Here is a 24,306-nt window from a genome sequence, read left to right on the forward strand (position 1 = left end):
GTGAAAGATGGTACTTTTAAAACTCTTCCCATTAACCTATTGCAGAAAAGGAGCAGTGATGTGGAACTCTCCTCCCTACTAGTAAGTGGTGTTTCTGAAAAGCAATTTAAGACTGAAATGCTCTTACACTTAGACCTTGTGCTGCAGTTTGGTTTTGGAATGTTTGTTGAAGGCTGGGTCTCCAGCTTGGTGCTGTTGGGAGATGGTGGACCTTTAAGAGGTAGAGTTTAGTGGGAGGCTTTTAGGTCATTGGGGGTGTGCCCTTGAAAGGGACTGAAGGATCCCCATCTCTTCCTCCCCCACCCTTCCCTGGCTAATGGGGTGAGCAGCTTGTTCTACCATGTACCCCGCCTTCCTGCCTTGATGTGCTTGCCACCCCCACTGAGCTAAAAGCAATGGGTCTGCCTGATCACACACTGGAACCTCCAAAATTGTGAGCCAAAATAATCCTTCTCCCTTAAGTTGATTCTCTCAGTTATTTGTTATTGATGGAAAGCTGACACACATTGTAACAGAATTCTTCAAATTTTACCCTGGAGTAAAATATCAGAGATGGGCCAGAGTTTTACATATAAGGATGTTCTCTCCTATGTTGTATACGATATAGGAAAACAGCATCAGCTAAATGTCCAAAAATAGGATAATGGTTAAATGGATATACATCTATATGTGAAAATACTGTGTAGTCACTTAGAGTCTTGTTTTTGTGGGGTTTTTTTAGCACAAAAAAACTTTATATCAAATTGAAAAGTATGAATCAGTCCTCAAGATAACCAAAAGAACCAAACTACAATCAACAGTTAGGAGGATATGTACAGAACAGAATTCAGGGTTAGATGCTCTGAACTGAGCACCTACACCAACATCGAGTGGGAACAGCTTCACACTGAGGAGAAGCCCTCTGTGGAGTCTTATTTTTAAAGACATTGTTTTTCTTGGTGCACCCCTCCCACTTCACATTTTCATAACACCTTCTCTCCTCGATTCCTCTACTACGGAAGTGGACCCCAGCATGCTTCCTGCCTCTCCTAGCCACTGCCCACTTTCCGGAGGGGGGTCAGGGACTGCCATGACTTAGCACCCCCGATGGAGCCTTTCATCTAGACTGAGCAGCACCAAGACACTGACTTCCAGAACCAGCAGCCCTTGTTCCTGAGTCTCCTGTTTGTGAATCCTCTTGACTCTGCCCATGGAATTGGAGTTTTCCCTTCTCTTATCAGATCTGTGTGAACTTCTCCCTGGGATTTATGACAGCTCCACTCTCCTGTGGAGGGGTCTTCCCGATGGGCAGCTCTTCATTGTGTTCTTCAGGCAGTTAATGTCAACCCCACTGCCAGCGCCAGCCCAAATTCTCTAAGCGTTGGCTGGATTAGCTCCTTGCCTCCTGATACCAACGAGAAAATTTTAATTGGACAAACTAAAATTTGGAGGAGAGAGATATAAATCCAATAAGAACAGTCCACAGCGCTCTCTTGTCATACATTTTAGTTCTACATGTTTTAGATATATTCGTATAACATGTAGTTATATAGTTATTTAGAAGTGTCTTTAGTTTCCAAGTATTTGAAGATTTTCCATATTTCTGTTAGTGATTACTGATATAATTCCATGTGGTCAGAGAACATACTCTGTATGATTTCCATCTTTTTAAATTTATTGAGACTTATTTTATGGCTCAGGATACGGTCTATTTTGGTAAATGTTCTAAGTCCTCTAGAAATGAATGTGAATTCTGATGCCCAGTAGAGTAGAATGTTCTGTAAAATTCAGTCAGGTAAAGTTAGTCGATATTCTGCCCCAAGTCTTCTCTATTCTTACTGAGTTTCTCTATTGTTCTATCAATTATCAAGAGGAGGTGCTGAAATTTCCAACTATAATTGTGGATTTGGCTATTCTCTTTTAAGTTTTGTTGGCTTTTGCTTCTCATGCTTTGAAATTTTATTAGCTGCACAACTAGGATTATTATGACTCTTGATGAATTAACCACTTTATCACTATGCAATAGCCCTCTTTATCCCTCATAATAGTCCTTTCTCTGAAATTTGCTTTGTCTGATATTAATATATAAACTCTTCAGTTTTTGAAAATACAGATTTTCCATACTTTTATTTTTAACCTATTTGTGTTTTTCCATTTAAAGTGGATTTCTTATAGACAACTTATAGTTGGGGCTTACTTTAGAATATAATAATCTAACCTGATAATCCCTACCTTCTGAATTAGTGTTTTAGACCAGTTACATTTAATGTGATTATTCATGTGATTGGATTTAAGTCTACTGTTTGGCTATTTTTTTTCTATTTGTACCTTCTGATGTTTATTCCTTTTCCCCCACTCTCTTTGCCTCTTTCTGGATTATTTGAACCTTTTTAACATTTCAGTATCTCCTAGTGGCTCACTAAATATGTCCCTCTTGTTCTTTAGTGGTTGCTCTAGGGCTTATACTACATATCCTTAACTTGTCACACTCTACCTTCAGGTAATATCTTATGTAAGTGCATATCCCATCACATAACTATACTTACAACATGACAGGGGGAATTATTTGGCTCTTTTGACACTTGCACTAACAGTGAAAAGAGCATATTAACTTACTGACTGTACTAACTGTCGACCCTCCACTGATGCCATTTTATTATTCTGTGGGACAAAATGGGAAGCACACAAGAGCACTTCCACCACCTCAAACGAAAAGCCCCTGTGGACTGAGCTGCTAGCTGGACTTGACCCTGTCTTCATGAACATCATTTTCACCTGAAAGAACGACTCACAGGCTGTGGTTAATGACACATGGGCATGTGCTCAGTATTTTCTTGAAAATGAACAAAATCAACCTATCGCTTCAGGGAAACAACCAATAGTACTTGTTGCCAATGATAGGATGAGATTTTAGGGGAAAACCCGCAAAGTTTTATAAAACTTGTATTCTCTACTATGAGCTTGAAAGCTTCCCAAAACCTCCAGAGTCTCCTGATAAGACTGGTGGAGATATTAATAAATTGTATTGTACAATGAAATATGCCAGCATTTCAAATACCTGGGGTTTTTTTTTGTTTTGTTTTGTTTTGTTTTGTTTTAGAGAGAGAGAGAGAGAGGGAGAATTTTTCAATATTTATTTTTTAGTTCTTGGCAGACACAACATCTTTGTTGGTATGTGGTGCTGAGGATCGAACCCGGGCCGCACGCATGCCAGGCAAGCGCGCTACCACTTGAGCCACATCCCCAGCCCTCAAATACCTGTTTAACCCATGAACAAATGTTTTCGAAATGATCAATGTCTGATGCCATAAAAGCACGCTTTGGTTAAAAAAATCCAAAAAAGTTCAAGATAAACCCATGGGTTTTAATGCAACAGAGTTTTGTTTTGTTTTGTTTTGTTTTTTAAGTTGACTGATGGGGTTTCAGACTGTATACTAAAACTAACCTTTAGAAAAACAACCATTTTGCAAGATTATAGTATCAAAGAAGAATATTCAGTAATTTGATAAAAGAGCAACTAAAAACAGTTTTTTGCATTCCAACTATGTGAGACAGTTTTCACATCCATCAACCCAAAACACATACTACAACAGATGGGATGCGGGAACAGTCAGGAGGCTCTGGCTGTCACCAAGAAGCCAGAGATGAAGGATTTGAAAAGTGCCTAACAATGTCACTCTTCTCAGTCAATGTTTTGGAAAATATCTTTTTTTTTTCACAAAAATATGTTATTTATGTTAACCTGTAATGGATTTATTATTGTCCTTTTAAATTAATTCACATTTAAATTTGAATGTATAGATATTTAAATTTCTTTTAGTTTTGATTTCATGCAGTTACTATCAGTATGTACAACCCAAATAAACAAAAGCTTTTCGGGGTCCTCTGAAGGGTAACAAAATGTTTGAGAAGCACATGCCCAGAACACAACACCCTGCAAGTAAGAAGTCCAGGTCTTGTGTCCCTCTCTCCCAGACCACGTTGTTTCTATGGGATAATGTTACCTGCTTACCCAAAAGTCTCGCCACTGTTAAAATGAGAAATAGAATTGAGTCCCTAAAGTTTTATGTTGCAATTTTTTCATAATACTTAAGTTTTTCAATGTTTAGTGAAGCAAAATTCTCTTTTCCTTAAAGCTCTAGAACTCCATTGGGGCTTCAATATGGTGACTTTTTTTTTTTAGCTATAAAATAAAATTATGCGAGACGCAACAATGTATTGGGTTTCTATTGGGTATAAAAAGCCCAAACAGTTGGGAAATGTTCTTTATTGGATTTCAAGGAAACAGAAGTCATTCTGGTTACCCTGGGCTTATTTTCCATGCTGAGCCCAGGAAGCAGTCAGGTTCTGGGAGGCTTTGCTGGGGGACATTCTCAGGAAGTCCTGCATGCCCCTCCGCAGCTGCGCGTTCTCCGCCACCTCCCTCAGGCTCCTGTGGAGCTTTTCCATCTCCCTGTGTTCACTGCTGACATCTAGGGAAGAGCAGAGGGCACACATGGCGGGTTAGTGCCTCCAGAGAACAGATCCCCCAAGAATCCCGTCCTTGTCCCAGAATGGCAGATCTGGAAGGGCACTGGGAAATCAGACAGTGCAGTCTCCTGGTATACACAACCCGAATCAAACTGGGTATTCTCCCTCTGAAGGCCTGTGTGAGCGTGAGTCACCCTGAGAGGAATCAAGAGCCTTACCACCAAACAATGCCCCCCACCCCTGGGGGACCCAGAGGGTCCTGGCTAAGCCTGTCCAGGGCGCCACATGCCAGCTGGAAGGAGACACAATAAACCCTCCCCTCCCGTCTCCAGGCACCCGCGGGGAGGCCTGTTGTGTGAGGCCTGTGCTCTCTCCCCCTCCATTCCCTCTCCTCCCCTAGAATCTCACGTCAACTAGCCTAGGCCACGGTGTCCAGACACGAGGTCAAATCTCAGTCTCCGCGAGACTGTTTGGGATGAGATTGACTGTAAGTCTGTGGACCCTGAGTAAAGCAGCCGCCTCTCCCAATGCGTGTGGGCCTTGACCAGTCAGCAGAAGGCCCAAGAGAACAGTCCCCCACAGCCCTGCGGGAGGCGCTCCCCAGCAGACCTCCTGGCCTCCACCTCCACCTCCGATCTGCCTGCCTGTTCTCCAGAGATGGCCTCTGGACTCCACTGCAGCTCTTTCCAGTCGTCAGCCTGTCAGCCTCCCCATCACCGAGCCTCCAGGATTATGTGAGCCAACTCCTTAAAATAAGCCTCTTTCTACACCTACACGCGGCCTGTGGGTTTGGGTTTTCTGGAGGGCACTGACCCACACAGTCCCCTCTGAAGAGATGCTTCAGACTGACCTTGGAGTTGGCTCCGGCCGGCGGTGCTCCTGAATGCCTTCCTAGTCCCGCTCAGCTCTCCACACCCCAGTTAAGGCCCAGAGAGCGCCTTGGGTTCTGACCAGGAGGGGAGTCAGAACCCAAGGCGCTCTCTGGGCCTTAACTGGAGGCCTCCCTCCTGCTGGCTGCTCTCCAGTCCTGCTACCCACCTTCAGGTCTACCACAGGGCCCAGCTCATTGCAGACTCCCCAGTGTCCAGCCTGAACCATTGCTGTCTTCTGAGCCACCAGAACAGATGAACCTAGACCTGGCACCCCCAGTGGATCCCTGCCCTTGGGCCTTTACTTAGGGGTCCCGTTCCTGGGGAGACCTTTCTTGACCCCTGTCCCCTGCCCTTAGCATTCCTCCCTTTCTCCTGCCTGATTCCCCTGCCATGTATTTCACTTGTTATCTTGCGTGTTGCCTGCCTCTGGCCCAATGGGCTAGAGGTCCATTGAAGGTCATGTCAAGGTCACTACTGTGCCCTCAGCACCTTGGTGCGAACTGGCATCACTTGGTGAATGGATGCAGGCTGTCCTGTCTGCAGATCTCCATTCTCACCAGTCAGGTGAGTCCTGAGAGCTATCTGGGTATCTTCCGAGCCCTGGCGCCTGCACGGTCTCCCTATACTATGCATGTTTGTTGTGGATGGTGAAGAGAACAGAGCAGAGTCCAACTAGGCAGGCACGATTTACATCAAACTGTCTGCAAGACCGGACAGTTGGAAGACCTTCTGCAAGTAGGAAACACACTTAGGTGACTATGACCTTAAAACAGACCTGGGCAGAAGGTCCTAGGTGGGTCAGTGTGAGAGTGCTGTTCCTCCTTCGCTGGGGGCTGTGAAGACCAGGCTCATCTACCCACCTGGGATGGGGACAGTACTGCCCAGGAAGGTAGGTAAGCACAGGTCAGAGGTTTAGAAGCAGCAGTTGTAACTTCTCTGCCTACTTTCACCCCAGTTACTCAGCAATAGTATCAGGTCGATGTATTTTTTTTTTTCCTAGAAAACAGCTGTGCACATGTCTTAAAATGTAAAAGGCACAAAATCTCCACCATTCCCTGTCTTCCTCACTTCTAAGAGGCCATCAATGTCATCAATTTCTTGTGTATCCCACAGAGATTTTTATGCCTATACAAACATAATTATATGTATTTCCTTTGCTTCTTTCACAAATTGTCACAAACCACACACATTTTTTAAAAAAAATTTCTCTCTCTTTAAAATACATTTGGAGATCATTTCATGTTGCTGAACACCACATAAAGCTGCTTTATTCTTTATAACAGTTGCATGTTCCTCTACTGGTATTGTATCTAATTTAATTTAACCAGTGTCCTATTAATAGATATTTGAGTTGTTCCAATCTGTGGTATTATAAACAATGGCACCCTGAATAAACTTGTCCGTATGCCTTATTGCCCATGCAGGAGGATATTGACAGGATGAATTCCTAGAAGAAGGATTGCTGGACCAAAGCATAGCATTTTAAATTTTTTCTAGAAATATCACAGGTGCTTCTCTCTCCAGCTTACTATGGTCTCCAGTGTTCACGCGGTAGCCAGGTGGCACACCTGGGAGACCAAGGAGGTAGTTGTCCACCATGAGCACGCATGGCTGGCCCTGCTTTCCCCGAGTCCCAGGGGTTGAAAGGAACCTTTCTCCACTACCACCAGACAATGGGGTTTTTCCTAAGGAGGCATCAACTTAAAAGAAAGGCTTTACGGAAAGAGCAGGGCGACTTTGTGGATGGGAACTCGCCATTTGCCAGCTGTGAAACCTTGGGCACATTGTCTGATCCAAGTCTCTAGTTCTGCATCTGCAAAATGGAGCACTAACGTCTATCCCTGAGGGCTAATGGGAGAATTCCACAGACAGCTCCCACGATGTCTTGATCGGGTGAGTGGCAAAGGGTCGGCCGATACCAGCATCATCATCTCCATTCCTTGCTCTGGAGATTTCTTTAAACTCAGGAAGGAGCAACCACAGCCAGAGGTTTCACATATTTACCTGCAAGCTCCTTGTAGAGACCATCCCCCTGGGACGACACGAGAGTCAGCATGGTGGCAATGCTGCCCTTCACCTTCTCCGTGATCCCATTCTACAGGACAAGGACATTCAGTCTGTTAGACGGGTGTGCTCCAAGGGAAAGCAAATCCTAGAGAGGGAACCTCACCCATCCTCCACCTGGAGAAGGTCCAGACTGGGGTTGCCAAAGTCAGGCCAAGGGTGAAGGACTTTGGAGGGCCGGGGACGCACTTCCGTGGGCTCCCTCCAGTCTCTGCATGTCCCTCCCTGCCTATCAAGAGTCACAGGGAGGGTCCCTCCGGTGCTGAGCAACTGAATGAGGAGCTAATGAGGCAAGGGGGGTTGGGAGAAGAGCAGCCACAGGGATGGGAAGGAGGGAGCACACTGGTCACTACCCCACTGTCCTCTCCTGCATTTATTCACCGATAACTGCGAACTGGGCACCTGCTCTGTGCAGGGGCAGGTCTGGTTCTTCTCTCCCACAGCCTGAGAAATGTCATTTCTTGCTACTCTCAATCCTTTTATCAACTAAAAGCATTCTCTTTTGTCTCTTGCCTCCTTTTGGAAAACACCAGAATCCTTTCTCTTATTTGGCGGATTCCAGGCTTGAGCCTGGATCTCCTGACTCATATTTTTCTTCAATGCCAGGCCAGGAGCTCAGCCTTGAGCTGGTGACGTAAGCCCTTCTGGCCTCAGCTTCGTTGTCTTTAAGATGAGGGAAGCGAAGATCCACAGCTCCTAAAACCAAAGTAGCCTCCTCACTGCAGAGTGAAAACAAGTCAGCAACCACATGCCTAACACATCAGAGGCTGCTGGGCACCTTCAGCAGAATGTTACTCCATTCTCTAAGTCATAAGAACATTGGGAAGAGGTAATTTTTTAAAAAAGTCAATAAATCTTCAAACATAAAATATATGTAAGAGGAAATTCCATTCATTACTTAGAATTAAAATATTTTAAACAATTAAAAGCTAACTGATACTCTTGCTGGATGAGGTGGTGGCGCACACCTGTAATCCCAGCAACTCAGGAGTCTGACGAAGGGGAATCACAAGTTCAAAGCCAGCCTCAGCAGCTTAGCGAGGTCTTGTCTCAAAATAAAAAACAAAAAGGGCTGGGGATGTGTCTCAGTGGTTCACCTGGGTTCAATTCTGGGTACTTCCCCCAAAAAAAGTTCAATGATATTCTTAATTTTAGAAAAAGGATCAAGGATGAGAACCTCATTTGGACTTACCTATTTTTAACAACCTATGTTTCCATGATTTAAGATAACTGTGTACCTGGGTAATATACTAATCACTTTTTATGAGCACTGTTTTCTTAAGCACCTCTGGATCTGATTTCTCCGTACTTGATGGATGGAAATCGGCTCTATGGAGTTCTGTCAATCTCCTGCATGTATGTGTAGACTGTGAGGATATTCTAATATGCCTGAAATCAAACTGCTGCTGGGAAATGAGACGCTCTTGTCCTCCTCCAAGGGAGGTTCCCTGCTTTTTACTGTGGAGACAGGCACCTCCAGAATTGAATGGGACAGACACTGGTGGGAATGCTTTACCTGCCTGGCTTCCTCAGGTGATCAGGAGAGAGGATCAGCCAAGCCTGGACTGAGACAGAAGAACTTGGAACCTCTGTGGACAGTGAGGGGCTTGATCTAAGGCGAAGGCATTCTATCACTCAGAGGAAGGGGCAGAGTCAGGAGACCCAGAACTGGGTGAGATGGTCCAAGTGTACTTGACAGCAGCACTTAGGCCCCAGAAGACTGTTAGGAAACATCTTGCAAGGTGGATGGGCTCAAACCTAAATCTGTGCTAGGTACTGTTATTGGCTGACCAGCGGCCGCATACTGACATTCACTTATTGGCATTTTATGTAGATAGGTCATTTCCCTTGTTTAAAAAATATGTCTTGAGATTGTACTATTGTTGGAGATGCTGGAGCAGATACCTGGTCCCAAAGTCCAGCTCTGCATCTCACTAGTGTGTGGCCTCTTGATTCACCTCTCTGAGCTTGCTTACATTTAGATTGAGAACAATAGTAGTGCTCACTCAGAGACTGGCAGAGTGTGGGTGTAATTAGCTAGTGTCTGTGAAGACTTAGCTCCCATCTAGCTATCAAGGCTGTTGTTCTATGGATGAACCAGGAAGGAGAGGGCTCAGGGGAGAGCTGGAGGGGCTTTGCCAGCACTCAATGGCGGGGGCTTCCTCTCCCAGCCCTGAAACCCCCAGCTGGGCCCACCAGGCAGAAGGCACCCAGCGGCACCTGGGCCCAATGTCTACTATTTCTTCCACCTTCTGCACTGGCTCCCTCAACTCCCCAGGAGCTAGGACTCCAACTGCAGATGTAGATACCTTCAGCTGCTGAAACTGGTGCTGCATTCTTTCTTGAGCCCTTTCAAACATGCCCTCGGCGACCTGCCGCTCCACTCCTCTTCTGAGGACATCCTTCATCCTCTCACATGCTTTTTTGCCAGTGATCTGAGCTGCCTCTGTAAAAGATGATAGCCATAGTCACACCACAGCAAGGACTTGCCAGAACTCTCTGGCATCAGAAAAATAAGTAAGCAAGAACACAAAGTGTGTGTGTGCGTGCACTTTTGTATATAGGTATATGTACATACACATATAGATATGTACACACATGCGCAAACACACACATACATATGTATATAAAATGCATTACATTAAAAAATAACATCATTCACTATTTAGAAAACAAATCATTTGGAAAATGTAATAAATGAATTGAGCAGAAGCTTACTAACTTACCCCCCACAAAACAAACCAAGAAGGATCCTGAAAGTGGGCCCACAAACACTTAAAGGAAATTAAGAACAAGAGCCGGATACCAAGCAGCAGCGTGGAGAGTAGAGGGGGGGTTCCAGACAAGGGGAAGACAGAGGAACTGGGAACCACAGGGACAAAGGTCCCCGATCACCTCCCCCTGCACCCTGCAGTTATCTGATCTCCATGTGTAGCTGGAAAGTGTTACAGGACTTAGGATGCAGGAAGACTGCTCCAAGGACAGGGAGCCCCGGGATAGGCTGCCAAAGGAGTGACAGGAAGACCCCAAAGGAAGAAGAAGCACTGTCCTCTGGAGCCCCACCTTCATAATAGGGCTTCAGGTCGTTCTGAATGGAGCTGGTGACAGACTCGTAGATCCTCCTCTTCCTTCTGAGGATGTAGCCTTCCAGGCCTCCCAGGATGGCGCTTATCTGAGAAGCCACGTTGACACAGGCCTTCTGTGACATTTCTCTGGCAGAGGCAGGTCAGGTGTGCCCAGGTGTGGCCACACTTTTCTCTGCCTCTGTTCTGGTTGGCTGTGAGCTCCTCGACACAGAACTCTGGCTCAAGCCTCTGAACGCCCCAGAGTGCTCCCACAGTGCCCAGTCCCTACAAACTATTCAGAAGTAGGTGCTGAGTTCGACCCAGGCATGGACAGGGTTCTAGCAGGGGCCAGAGGTATCAGCTATCTCCCTACTCTCGCCATGTGATCTGGACTGGTCCTGGAAGAAAGTGAGTCACAGACGAGAGTCCTGAGTTCTCAAAACTAACAAGCAACCTGCAAAAATGTGACCGAGTCTTTAAGCTTTGCTGCTTTGGAGCTACTTCATGGTACTGGCAAAAACGATAGAATTAGTGACAATATTACAAGGTGAGACACATTCTTGTACCTCTAAGGACGCTTTGAAGGTTCTTCCTGGAAGCTGAGTCAACCCTACCACCTCAGCCTGCACCTCAGATGCCACACTGTGGGACAAAGCGTGCCAGTGTCTTACGCCTCCCTGGAGGTCCCAGGAACCCTTAGGTTTCCTAGTCCATCGCACCTCCTAGGAGGCACATCCAGACCCCGGACACTCCAGGGGTTCAAGTGGGGAGAGACCGGCAGCCTTCAGCTCCTGCCTGGGAAGAAAGCCACGACCCACACTCACTGTGCTCTTCACTCTATCAGGAACTTACCTCCTGGATCAGGAAACGTTTTTTGTAGCTATCACACTTCCAGCCACTTCTTATCCCAATTTCTGCCATTTTCTCCTGCAGAGAATGCTTGAAAGCATCGATGTGAGGCATCAGCGCCGCATCGGCAGGCTTCCCAGCCCTACAAGAAAGCAAGACAGGCGTGAAACTGGTTGACGTCCTTTTATTCACTTTAAAGAGAAGAGAGAGGAAATCTGACAATGACCAAATTGCTATGATGTGCCAGGCACTGTCCTGGGCCAGGCCTTTGGCCTAAAAACCAAGAAGGCAGTGTTAGGGTGCCGTTTACTGATGAGAAAATCAGGGCTCAGAGAAGGTGGCTGATGTGTCTAAGGTCACACAACGAGTAGGAGGCAGAGCCAGGCTTTGAACACTGCTTTAACCTCAAAACTCACTGTCCTCCTGTGACAAAGTGCTTTCACTTGAAAGAATCGGACTTGAACCACACTTTCAAAGACAGGTAAGATTTGGGGAAGAAAATGAAAGGGAAGTATTTCCCAGGGGACAATATTTCAGAATATTCCAGGTGTAAGAAGCAGCAGATTATAGAGCACTCAGAGAGCATGGGCTTTAAACCCTAGCTCTCTACTCATGAATGGGGGCCCACTGCAGTTAGTTCTTCTGAATCTCCCTTTGTTCCTATGTTAAGAGGCAGAAGCCCCGTGGTGGTGTTATGGAGGACATTTGATGAGATAATGCATGCGAATGCTTGGCACCGTGCCTGGGGCCTCTCGGTGGCTCTCAGCTTCCCCCATGTTGGCTCCAGCAGAGAGCTGGCACCAGGCAGCAGGGCAGTGCTAGGTCGGAAGGGCAAGTTGAAGGCTCAATGGCTCAATGCCATCCTAAGGAATTTGGAGACTCCTACAGAGCTGTCACCAGGGGCAGGATGGGGAACGTGGACTGGCATGATCCAAGAAGTGTTTCGAGAAAGGTAGGGGCAGAGACATGGACACAGAGGAGGTCAGCAAAGGTAGGAGAAGGGCCACTGCAGCATCGGGTGGTGAACCAGGTGCAATTAGGAGAAGAATGAGGGAGACTGCTTCCCTGGGGGCTAGGAGAACCTTTGTCTGTTGGTAGGTCCACCCCCGGCCGCAGCTCATGCCATGTCTGTGAGCACATGACCTGTCTGAGACTCCATGAGCCACTTTTTCTTTTTGCATTCAGGGAAGGTTCGAAGGCCATGTGTTTGCTTAATTCCACGCTCTCCAATCAAAATACCCTGTCCTGGGCTCAGATCCCTAAGAAAACCATCCCCGCTGCATGTAGGAGAGACTTGAAAAATAATGGGAAACATAATATTAGTCTGAAAGCAACATCTCACTCCACCCCAGGTCACCAGGGGAGATGGTTAAGTCAACCAAACCAAGATCGCTTTTGTGTTTTGCCAAAGACGGAGCAGAGCGGCCCTCAAGTCACAGTCCACTCTTTACTCTTCCAGATCCAGAGTCTCAATTCTTAAAACTGAGACTCTGGCTTGACGTTCTTCAGATTTTTATTCATGCAGGAGCAAGATGAAAGACCATTTACCTAAAAATGCCTCCAAAAACAGGGTCAATCTGGTCATAGATGGGCTGAGTGACGGCTTGGTTCAGGTCGATTCTTGCCAGAGTCCTAGAGGCATAGATGCCATTCTTCAGGCAAACAGCTTTCAGGGTCTGGTGAAAACCTTGGTTCCCTTTACTCCTCTAGAAAATTAAACGATGAATTAGCAGAGTTAGTTGGCATGAACTAGAAAATCACAGAATCAGAACTGCATTGCCTTTGGCTAACAGTCATTACCAAGAACCACAGGAAGGAGTAGAAACACGGTCTTTAAACATGTCATCAAGCTAGACCGGGAGGACCCAGGTCTCACCTCCAGCAACGTGCCCTGGCCTCACTGGGACCACAACCCTCCCGTACAGCTCTTTATCTGGCAAGCCTCATGGCTGGGCTCCTAGACCATCTGCTTGTGAGTGTCAGGAACAGTGTCTCACCCATCTTTATGTCCTCCAAGCCTGCACTGACTTAGCTGGTACTTAATAAGTATTTGTTAAATGAATGAAAAAAACGTGTTGTGACCTGAGAGTGGGTATGTGTTTTGGATTTCCTGAGGATAGTCCAAAGTTGGTATATTTTTTATTAAATAGTTAATTAAACACTATTTGATTTGAATAACTTGGTGATATTTTCACCAGGGAAACAAATTTACAAATGAGAGAAAAATTATAATAGTTAGAGCTATGAGCTAATCAAGTTTAGCCAGATAGTAATAAATAATAAGGAGAAAAGAAATGTTTGCTAAGATTTTGGTGGAGGGCCTTATCTTTAATCGATGATATGTGTTTGGAGGGAATATGTTTTAAGTGAAAGGCTGTATAGCATGATACAATTGTATAATATTCTCTCTCTACTTAATAACTAAAACATGAGCACACTCCAGAATTATTTTAAATGCATTCCAAAATCATTTTATTAAACCATATACTATCATACAGACAAAGAATAATTCATTTTATCTTTCTCTAATTTTTAGACATTCAGGCTATTTTACTGTACTAAGTAAAATATCACGTTAGTGTATAGTTGACTGCTCAAATTTCTGGGCACAAAAGCACATTGTTCTCAAAGAGGAGCCCCTTGGGCATGCCTGGGGTCAGAGAAAGCAGTCACTAAAGCAGCAGTGAGACAGGAGATGGTCCCTGGGAGGCCTGAAGATGGCTGGTGCCCCTCTCTTTCTCAGAGTGCCTCTCCTTTGTGCCTCATCTTCTCTTGATCATCCACTCTGAGATCTGGATTCTTCCATCACCAGATGGAACCACTTCTCTCCCTGTAACTTGGCTACCTATTGCTGCAGGACAAAAATGACCTCAAAGAGTAGCTTAAAATAATAGTAAATGTTTATTATGATTCTGTGGGTCAGGATTTGGGATGCCTTGGCTGGCCACTCCTGGCTAGGGCTTCCCATGAGGGTCAGTCAGCTATGACTGGGATTAAAGTCATCGGGGATAGAGGATTTGCTTCCAAGGAGCACAGCTGGCAAGTCAGTGCTGGCTCTCAGCCCGGGGTAGAAGGCCTCAGCACATTGCTCCCTGGGCCCCTCCACACAGTGACTTGACTTTGGCACATGGAGGCTGGCCTCCCCCGAGCAAGTGATCCCAGAGGTCTCCAAAGAAACTTCAGTGGCCATTGATAACCTAGCTCAGAAGTCACACACTGGCATCTCTTCAGCATTCTCCTGGTCATAGAGACCAGCCTGCATCAAGGTGTGGGAGGAAAATCCACAAGGGGGACAGCAGGAAGTGAGGACCTTTGGGTGCCATCTTGGAGGCTGTCTACTCCATGGTCAACACTGAATACCCTCAGTGGTCCAATCCAGTGACCTTTCTTCATCATAATTTTCCTTGATCCCTGAGGAATATCTGATTTCCTTCTTAACAAGCTTTCCTACCTTGCTTTTCTTATTGGAAAATGAGAAATTTAAGTTACAGTTATATTGATTCATCTGCAGGCTCCCAAATGTGTCCTCCTGTGAACGTCCACCCTTCCCCTGCATTGCTCTGTCTATGGAAGTACCACTGATCTTTCAGCGATATTTCAGTCTAAGGTTGGAAAACCAATATACTCATGAGGATGTAGGCCACAGGAGTCGTTGTGAGGGTTTACTAGGATAGCGTGCAGTGTCTGGTCCGGAGTGAGCCTTTTTCTTGTGTTTGCTGAATGAATGAGCACACGCACGCACACACGACACCCCCAGCCAGGTGGGAGGCACCCCGCCCTCATTCTCCACCACCCAAGCCCTGGAGTCCTCCCCGCTGACCCCAGGACCATCCGATTGAATTCACTTTCTCATTCTTTGTTTCACACTAAAAGCATCTCCTGCTTTCTGGCATCCCCCTTGCAGCACACATTCTTACTGATCTAGACATCAAAACAAACGTTTACATGAAACACGCAGGAAATAACACGTGGAGAGCAAGTATCACCAAGAGTGCGAAAAGGCTTACTGAAATGGAAGAGCCCCTCACACACCTTTTCAGGTATTTCTCACTGCTGACGTTCCACTTTCCATCTCATTCAGAACAGCTACAACATGCCATCTGTGCCCTGCTCCTGGCCCTAGAGCCATCCTTGTGATTCTTGCCACATGGGCAGTGTCATTCATTACCCCTTACTCTTAGTGGGTGCTGTGGACTGAATTGCTCCTCTGGAAGTTCACGTATTGCAGTCCTAGTCTCTAATGTGACTATATTTGGAGACAGGGCCTTTCAGATTGAGGCCAAAAATAAGTGAGGTCATAAGGGGTAGGGGCCCCCCCATTCAGTAGGACTGGTGTCCTCATAGGAAGAGAAACACCAGCAGGGTGCGCATAGAGCAAAGACCAGGCAAGGACACAGTGAGAAAGTGGCTGTCTAGGAGCAAGGAGAGGCCCTGGGAGAAACAAACCTAGCCAACACCTGGATCTTGGACTTCCAGCCTCCCGCTCTAAGGAAGTCTATTGTTGAGCTGCGCAGTCTGTGGTGTTTTGTTATGGCAGCCCAAGCAGACTACACAATGGGCCTCTTTCACCTCCTAGTCTTGGATAAACACTACCTTAGGCTTGTATTTTCCCTTAGGAACCCCAAACTGCTAATTATGAAAGAAAACCACAATTTGCATACAAGTAAGAGGTTACAAGATGCTTTCTTCTTGTGTAATGTAATTGACACTGACATCAATAGCTCAAGATAAGTAGGGCAAGCTCTTAGCATCCAGTTCTACAGAAGAAAGGAATGAGAGGCTTTTTATGAACGTAAGGTCTTAAGTGGTTGGGCACCTTGCCCAGGTCTGGGTAGTAGATGTTTGGTGGAGGTGGCACTCAAAGCAAGATCCTTAGACCCTAAATTCCAACCGTGCCCCTGCTGAACCGCAAACTTGCCCTGGTGCCCACATGCCCAGGTGAGCAGCCCCGCTCTGTGCTGGTGTACCTGCAATTTTCAATCTCTCTGACTCTCTTCTATCTCCTTGTTTCTTTTAAAAGCAAGGGGGTGATGTGAAAAGAGCTTGGGGATCAGGTTGATCTCCCCAGGTAGCACAGGATTTCTGTGGAAAGGGTCACTCACCACCAGGCATGCCCCGAGGATGCGTCGGTAGGAAGTCCTGGCCACCCGGACCCCTTCTTGCAGAGGCCGCTCGATGTGGGCAAAGCACTGCTCAATGGTCCTCTCCAGCAGCTCTGTCCTCTCTTCCACAAATCTCCGCAGGCTGCTCAAGTGCAAATGTTCATTCTAGGGGCGAGGTCACAAGGAGCATCAGGCCAGCCACCAACACAAGATTAAGTTTGAGATCATTGCCTGGAGGTGACTTCCCCTTGCTGTCCCCAGAAGGCACCCCTCAGTGCACAGACCTCCTTAGGCTCTGTGGGATTGGAGAGCAGAACAACAGATGCTCACTGAAGCTTCTTTTGGGTGTAAAATTCACCAGGCTATTTGGGGAAGTAATTATCCAAATAGCAATCCAACTGTTACTAAAACAGATTTTTCCAATGACATCTGACTTAACAAACATTGAATGGGCTTTCACAAAGCAGTTTTGAGAATAGTGTTTCTCTAGTGTTAATGTGTATACAATCATTGGGGAATCATAAAATCCAAGGGTCTGGGATTCTGCATTCTAGCCAGCTCTCAGGTGAGCTGATCTTCTGGGCCCTTGATGACACTTTGAACAGCAAAGCTACAGGACCACGGAAATAAAGTCATGGTTCCTTCTGCACAGAAGAGTACAGTCTAGTCAGGGACAAAAATATGTAGCCACACATGCTTGACAATGGTTTGGTCAATGATGGAGGGCATACGTGACAGTGGCCTAAGATTCTAGGACAGCCCAGGTGTGCAGGGTCTGTACCACCTAGGTGAGTACCCCTACCACATTCACACAATGATGACATTGGCTAAGCACACCTGTCTCAGAGAGTATCCCTATCAGAAAGTAATGCCTACAAGGGCGTGACCACAAAGGCCAGCCTTGACTTTGGTTCCAAACTGGGAACTCGTCCTGTTGAGAACCTTGGCGCACCCCACAGTGCCTGCAGCAGGTGGAAGGCCCACTCCCTGGCTTGGCACTTCTGCACAGTAGGCACTCAGCAAGCACCACTGTCTTGTTTGCCTGACACATCTCCCCAGGTTCCCAGGTCCCTGCCCCTGGCTTGCTACCATTCCCCCCCCAACACTGTCCCTCTTAGCCCTCTGCCCTTGTACAAGAAATTCCCCTTTCTCATTCTTCAAGACAAGGCTCCAGTGTCACCTCCCTTGTGATGCTTCCACTGCCCACCCCCCATCAGGGTTGGGCCCCTTCTGAGCTGCCCTCATGTTTGGTACACTGCTGTGTTATGGCATGTCTCCCTCACCCCACCTGACTCCTTCCTGGACTAGGCACTTGCTGAAGGGACAGACTCTCATTGGTGTTTGTTTAATCCAGGGCATGGCATGGGGGGCACGATCCATGAACGTGTGCACAGTGAACCAGAGATATGGAGAAGATGCTAGATAATGCAGGATTTACAATTCTATTCCAAACAGATGGAAATAGCTGTGGGGTGGATGTGCGACCTCACACAGACGACTGACTCCCCTGCCTGTCAACAGCATCATCTTCAAAGCAAGTGAACCAAGCTGGCTGATGGTGGAAACAGCCTCCAACTCCATAGCTCTGAGGGCGCAGGCTGTAGACCTCCTGGTGCACCTGGGGATTCTCCTAGACTTAACTAGTGAGGATTCGGTAAGCCATAACTTTTTTTTTTCCTGGATATCCTTTATATTCTTAAGAACTTGTGGGGTTGCTGGTGATCAAAATGAAGTAAGAGGTCATGGAAAGAAAGCCTCACGTCTCACTATAAATCCCCACTGATTAAGCATAAGAAGGGAAAGAGAGGGAAGAGCTGGGTGTGAGAGAACAGTAACAAGGGGGAAGCCTGGCATTTGGTGTGAATAAATTCAGGGCTCATGAGACACTAAGGCCTCATAATCAACTTCCTATTGATTTTTAGAAGCAATGATGGCTCATTTAAAAGCACTAACTACCCAACTCTAAACTTTGGGTTTGGATCACAAACTTGAAGAAATCATCAATTATGTACATTTTTAGACTTGACTTTTCAGAAGTCAAAGGCACTGACAAAGCTCTTGCCTTCCAACTTTCCATCAAAGAATCAACACCAAGACCAACGTCAGAGGCCCAGGAATTTTGAGGAAAGCTGCCGGCCAAGCAGCCCCGCCCCCCTGTGTCTTCCATGGCCTGGCTCTGGCCATAGAGATGGGCGTGAGCCCCTAGGCAGCTGCACCTGAGTTAGCAGAGAACACGTGGGCAGGGCACTTCCAGGTTTGACTGTAAAATGCCCTGTCCTGCATTTACAAATGAACCAACCACACACAGCACCATAGCTGATTTGTTTTCCATCAGCACTTCCAAGAGCAATCTTGTGCTGGGCAGAGAGGCAGCTGTCACCCTGAAGAACTTTCCAGAAAGATGGAAGGTAAAACCCTTCCTCAACTATTTCAGAGCATAAATGTCAAATTAGAAAATCTCAGATTTCAGGAGTTGTGCTTTTGTCTCACACAGCTAGGCCAAAACAAAGCACACCATGTTCGATGAAAGAGACAGCGAATGCTGCCCTGTGTGCCGCTGTTTATCCAACTCTTTTCCAGTGCAGGCCTGTGGCCAGACTGCAAAGCTCTCCAGCTGGCATCGCTTATATCTCACGGAAGTGGGTCTCCAGGACCCACCCCTCCTGGCAGCCGCAGCTCATCACAGACTGGCTTTGCCTGCTACAGGACCAGCCCCTTGACCTCTCACAGGACCTTTCTTGGCCCTTCCCAGTTCGGGCACAGCAAGAAGTCAGACAACTTGATTATGCATATCTGACAGGTGAGAGCAAGGTGGAATAAATAAGGATCAACCAAGTGGGAAAGGCCATGGCTGCTTACTCCCCTGGCTGAGGGAGGGGGCGGCTCCAGGCCTTGGATTTGGCAGAGACTCCAAGGCAGGCCAAGGGGAGGGAGAGCTTGATGGTGGAGGAGAGGGAAGGCTGCGGGTGTGCCCTCAGCGGAGGCTGTTGGCCTGGGAGGCGGGAGGCCTGACATCCATGTGATTGCTTAGGGTCTCACTGGCTTTCCCTAGCTGGCCCTAAGTTGCAAGCAGGGGTAAGGATTAGAGGAGCTTTTGATCAAGTAGTGGCCTTTAGGCACTGACTGTGACAGTCAGTGTGTGGCTTCCTGGCTCACTGCTAGAGCTGGCAGTGTGACCTCCTGTAAGTCGGACTTAGTGGTACAAGACCAGCTTCCTGGCCTGGTTATTATAGTGGCCGGCTGGGCAGCTTCTGCAGGGTGTGGGGTGCAGTCATTTTTATATATGGTCTGCTGTTGTCTGTGTATTCAGTCTCTTATAAAGAAACAAAGTGGTTGCTTTGATTGATTAAAGGAAGGGATTGTTTTCCATCTATAACTCTCCCAAGCCTCTAATTTAGTAGCTTATACCTCTCTTGTTAGCGTTTTTAAAAAGTCATCCATCAGAGAGATAAATTTGTTGCCATGAGAAATGTAACTTTTCTCTGGCCATTCAAAGGCCTTGCATTCTAGATGGGGAAGATAAATGCCTGAACTTTGCTGAAACCCATGGACAGATGTGTTGTGTTTGGGCTGTGTGTACAGACGTGGCTCTCCAAGATAGCCGAGAGTCATCTGCGTTCCATGGAAGTCTCCCTCTCCATCCTGCACAGACTCCTCCATCCTGCTTGGGTCTCGGAGAAGTGGAAAGCTACCACAGACTGCTTTTACATTTTCCTCTCGGCCCATCTGTCCATTTTATCCAAATGTTACAGTTAGAACCGTTTCATTATCTTTTTGTCCCCTTAGATTCTCTGGGCTTTGTCTCTTCCTCATCATAGTTTTCTAATAGGCAAAGGGAATGTTCTGCCCAGGTGGGAGGGAGAGAATGGACGGATGGCCCAGGCGACTTCCATACCGGCAGGTTTTCTGTGGAGTTGAAGCTGTCTGTGAGGAGCAGTAGGCCAAAGGCTTCAGTAACATACTTGGTCACCATCCTCCTCTTCTCGTCCAAGAGCCTTTTCCTGATGTATTCTCTTAACTTGGGGATTTCTGGAATTCACAGACGGCACAGACAATTTTAAAAGGTCAAGTTTGCATGGAACAGAATTCACACACGTTGAAAGATCATTTGGCCCTTGCAGCTGGCTGCCTCCTCAATCAGCTTTCTGAAGGACATTTTTTCACGTCTGGGATCAACAACAGTGAAAGGTAACTCAGCAATGGTTATTAATATTAATTTGGTTTAGCTATTCAAAATAAAATTCATAGAAAAGTACAGACTGGCTATAAAAAGAATGGGTATTTTTCTTTGGGTTTGCATTCATTGTAGAGTTGAAGCAAGGGCGCTTAACTCTGTGGTTCTCCTAGGTTTTTCTACCTAAGCCAAGTGACCCTTAACATCAGAACACCCAAGCTTGCTGTAGCAAGCAACAAGAACCTCCGATGTGTAGGATTTTAGGCAGAACATGTCTTTGTCCTAACCCTCTGTTAGGGTGTGTGTGTGTGTGTGTGTGTGTGTGTATTAATAGATACAGAACTGGAAAGCTGGAGAAAATTTTTCCTATGGCACAGAAATTTCTAGAACAGGTTATTCAGAGTGCCAAACTTAGTCTTAAGAATTTTAGTGATGGGATAAGGAATATAAATTACCAGTTTCCTCCTCGGTGAGGAGGGTCTTCTGCCAGTACTCCTGGGCGCTGACTGTGTACACCAGATCCGAGGTTTCCAGAGCCTTGGAGTCCGCTGGCAGTTTTCTCTGAAGTGAGAGGCACACAGGAAACAGAGTAAGTCACCGTGGCAAAGGAAATGCGGCACAGCCCTCACGAGAGCCTTTGGCAAGTTTCAGCTCACCCACCTTCAGTTCTGTCAAAGCCCTGGAAGGGACAGGCCCTATTCTAAATGTCCTGTGTTGCCAGCGTCCACTCCTCAGGTCATAGGTTGTAAGGAATTCACTGCATTGGAGCTAACTCCTTGGGAGTTAAAAATATCAACTCTTGTGGGCCGGGAAAGCACTTGCCTAGCATGTGTGAGACACTGGGTTCGATCCTCAGCACCACATAAAAAATACATTAATTAAATAAATGTATTGTGTCCACCACAACTAAACATTGTTTTAAAAAATTAATTCTCAAAGGGGATGTACACAGAAAATGGTTCAAAAGTGTATGTGAGTGTTCAGAGGGGGGAAATACTAGGATCCTTTTTGGAAAAAGAAGCCTGGGGAACACAGGGCTGGGAATGTGGCTCAGTGGTGGAGCATGTGCTAAAACTGCAAGAAGCCCTGGGTTCCATTCCCAGCCATCACTCCATCCATCCATCAATCAATAAGTGAGTAAAAAGCCCACCACTGGCAACGGCCGACTGGCACGTGGATTCCCAACTCTGCTTCAGCAATAGCACATTGGTAGCTTGGTATTGGCAATGGCAAGAGGCTTTACACCATAGAAATCGGCAAATGGAACAAATCAGAGTTTTTGCATGTTTTGCTAGCTGTTGTTTGAACACAGAGCTGATTTTTAAACATTTCCCAGTACAACACTAAAAAGTGAAAGTTTCTTATCCAGGTGGTTAGTGAATAATCACATAAAATAATCATTTTAATATATAGTAATGTTTAAGTATACATGATGGTTTTAAATGTCAAGGAATTAAGAATTATGTGAGAAAAAAATTATCATTAGCAAAATATCATCACCAGAAGTCACACTAGAATCACATGTAAATTTTGTTCCATAATCTTCCATTCTTCTTACTTAAAAGAAAAAAGTAGAAGGTGTGCATGGGTACTTGGGAGAGGTGGAGGATGGGACAGCTGTCAGTCTCTTTCTGATATAAAGGTATGACAGCGCTGAGTGGAGGTGCTGTGGTCCTCTGGGACTGGTGAGAAGCCAAACCTCTGGCAACTTTAAAACACACTGGTAACACGTTTCGCCAAAAACCCCCGTGTTGTGGGTTGAATCCTGGCCTCCCAAAATTTATATGTTAAGGTCCTACATTACCAGTACCTTGAAATTCACCTTTTAAGGAAACCGAGTCATTGCAGATGAAATTAATGGAGATGTGGTCCCACTGGAGTGGGGTGAGCTCCTAACCCAATAAAACTGGTGTCCTTACAAGAAGAGGAAATCTGGCTGCAGATGTACATCAGTCACACACCGGGAATGCCATGTGACAGCTGAAGTTGTGCCACCCCAAGGCAAGGAACCACCAGAAGCTGGGAGACAGGCCTGGCACAGACTCACCCTTGGGCCTTCAGGGAGCACAGCCCTGCCAATCCCTTGATTTTGGATTTCTGACTTCCAGAACTGTGAGAAAACAAACTTCTGTTGTCCCAAGTCACACGTTTTATGGTACTTTGTTACTGCAGCCCTAGCAACTGACACACTACACACGGGTCACTACACTTGGTCACAGCTATACCTATCGCCCTCCCTCAAATGAGCTGGGCATGTTGTTGGTGCGACTCTATTTATATGCTATTTAAAATGTCTTCAAGGAGATTATATTAGAATTCAGCATTGAAATGTATTTATAATGAAGGCCTGGGAACAGAAAAGTGAAGAGTACACTTGATACTAGTGAAAAACACACCGCTGGTTCGTGAACTACACCTTGATTCCAAGTTTTCTTGCAGGCAACACTAGCACCTCCTAAGACCTAGGAAAGGGAGACACCTTGTGTGAATGAAGCCAGGTTATGTTTTGGTACTGAGATAGGTGAAAAGTGACTACCGCCTGTCACACACCCAGCCAAAACATTTTCAAGATCAAAATTAGCAGGAGGCAGGTCAATGGCCTGAGAAAAAAACCCAGAGACCACAGTAGAGTGTTCTTAAAAGAAATGCAGCATCCCTAGTGCTCCTGAGGGTATAAAGGATGAGGAGGAGGGTTTAGAGGGGAAAGAACTTGGAGTTAAGACTTGACCTAGATGAGTTGGACTCTTAATGAAAGAGTGGTGAAAAAAATACCTTAACCAATATATTTTACTGTTTTTTGTTTTGTGTTGGGTACTAGTGAGCTAGTACCCAGCTTTTTAAATTTTTTTACTTTGAGACAGAGTCTCACTATGTTACTTAGGGCCTCGCTAAGTTTCCAAGGCTGGTCTTGACTTGCCATCCTCCTATCTCAGCCGCCGGAGTCACTGGGATTACAAGTGTGTGTCCCTGCACCTGGCTGTTTTCATTATATTTAGTGCACAAGAGTATAAATAATCTTTAAAAATCATGTTAAAGAATTAATACTGCTCTTTTGATAACATAAAATAAAAATCTAATAACAAAGCATTATATCATAATTCATTGCATTTTTTTTTGTTTTCTAAAAATATAAAACAATGGTATGCCTTAAAATTGATGATGTCTTAGAATTTTTTTTTGGAACATGAATATTTGCTTCCCAGGAGGCTATGAGGAAGCTTGCAGCCTGAGAAGGTGTAAAAATAATTATAAAGGTGATAATGAAATGAGTCAAACCCGTTGTATAAATTATTTTATGTTGAATTTTAGAAATGCTTTACAGATACAATGATATGTGTATATTGCACCTGCTTTTAAAGGTATTTGAAGGACAAAAGCTTGTGATTACAGTTTACAGTGTTTTCAGAAATATAATTTGATATAAACATGGTATAATTTTATAAAGAATTCAAATCTATCCACCTCTATATGCTGATGGAGCATTAATCAAAGTAAGAATTTTAGCACAAAGAAATCGAGTAAGATCTGTAAAGTGAGCTTAAAGGCTCCTGATTATTTTGACAGTTTAATGCAAATGATTCCAATCAGGCAACCTGTCATTTATGCACAACATACGATGAGCTGAATGAACCGGGGAATGACCAGTTTTGTTCGCATTGCAGGAGTAACTGCAGGTGTGGCTTGTGATGCTGGGACCTGAAATGCCCTCTTACAGGCAAGGGGGCACCTTT

At 45.8% G+C, this 24,306-nt stretch overlaps 1 protein-coding gene across 4 annotated transcripts in view; it reads right to left on the minus strand.

Moving 5' to 3' along the window:
* Nucleotides 1-4,230: 4,230 nt before the first annotated feature.
* Nucleotides 4,231-24,306, minus strand: part of NUGGC (nuclear GTPase, germinal center associated) — a 46,363-nt gene continuing 26,287 nt past the window's right edge. Inside the window, exons 11-19 of one of the 4 annotated variants that reach the window (XM_081269873.1) lie at nt 21,031-21,136; nt 20,297-20,430; nt 16,402-16,566; nt 12,848-13,005; nt 11,303-11,441; nt 10,449-10,557; nt 9,695-9,831; nt 7,326-7,416; nt 4,231-4,451 (exon numbers count right to left, since the gene is read on the minus strand). In XM_081269873.1, the coding sequence (XP_081125999.1) occupies nt 4,291-4,451; nt 7,326-7,416; nt 9,695-9,831; nt 10,449-10,557; nt 11,303-11,441; nt 12,848-13,005; nt 16,402-16,566; nt 20,297-20,430; nt 21,031-21,136 (1,200 nt within the window). In that variant the 3' untranslated portion in view covers nt 4,231-4,290. Of the gene's footprint in view, nt 4,452-7,325; nt 7,417-9,694; nt 9,832-10,448; nt 10,558-11,302; nt 11,442-12,847; nt 13,006-16,401; nt 16,567-20,296; nt 20,431-21,030; nt 21,137-24,306 lie in introns of those variants that run through there. The other 3 variants (XM_081269874.1, XR_014019193.1, XR_014019194.1) reach the window with 3 other exon arrangements.

Source organism: Spermophilus citellus (assembly GCF_964194105.1).
Source record: "Spermophilus citellus genome assembly, chromosome: 16".
Lineage (NCBI taxonomy): Eukaryota > Metazoa > Chordata > Mammalia > Rodentia > Sciuridae > Spermophilus > Spermophilus citellus.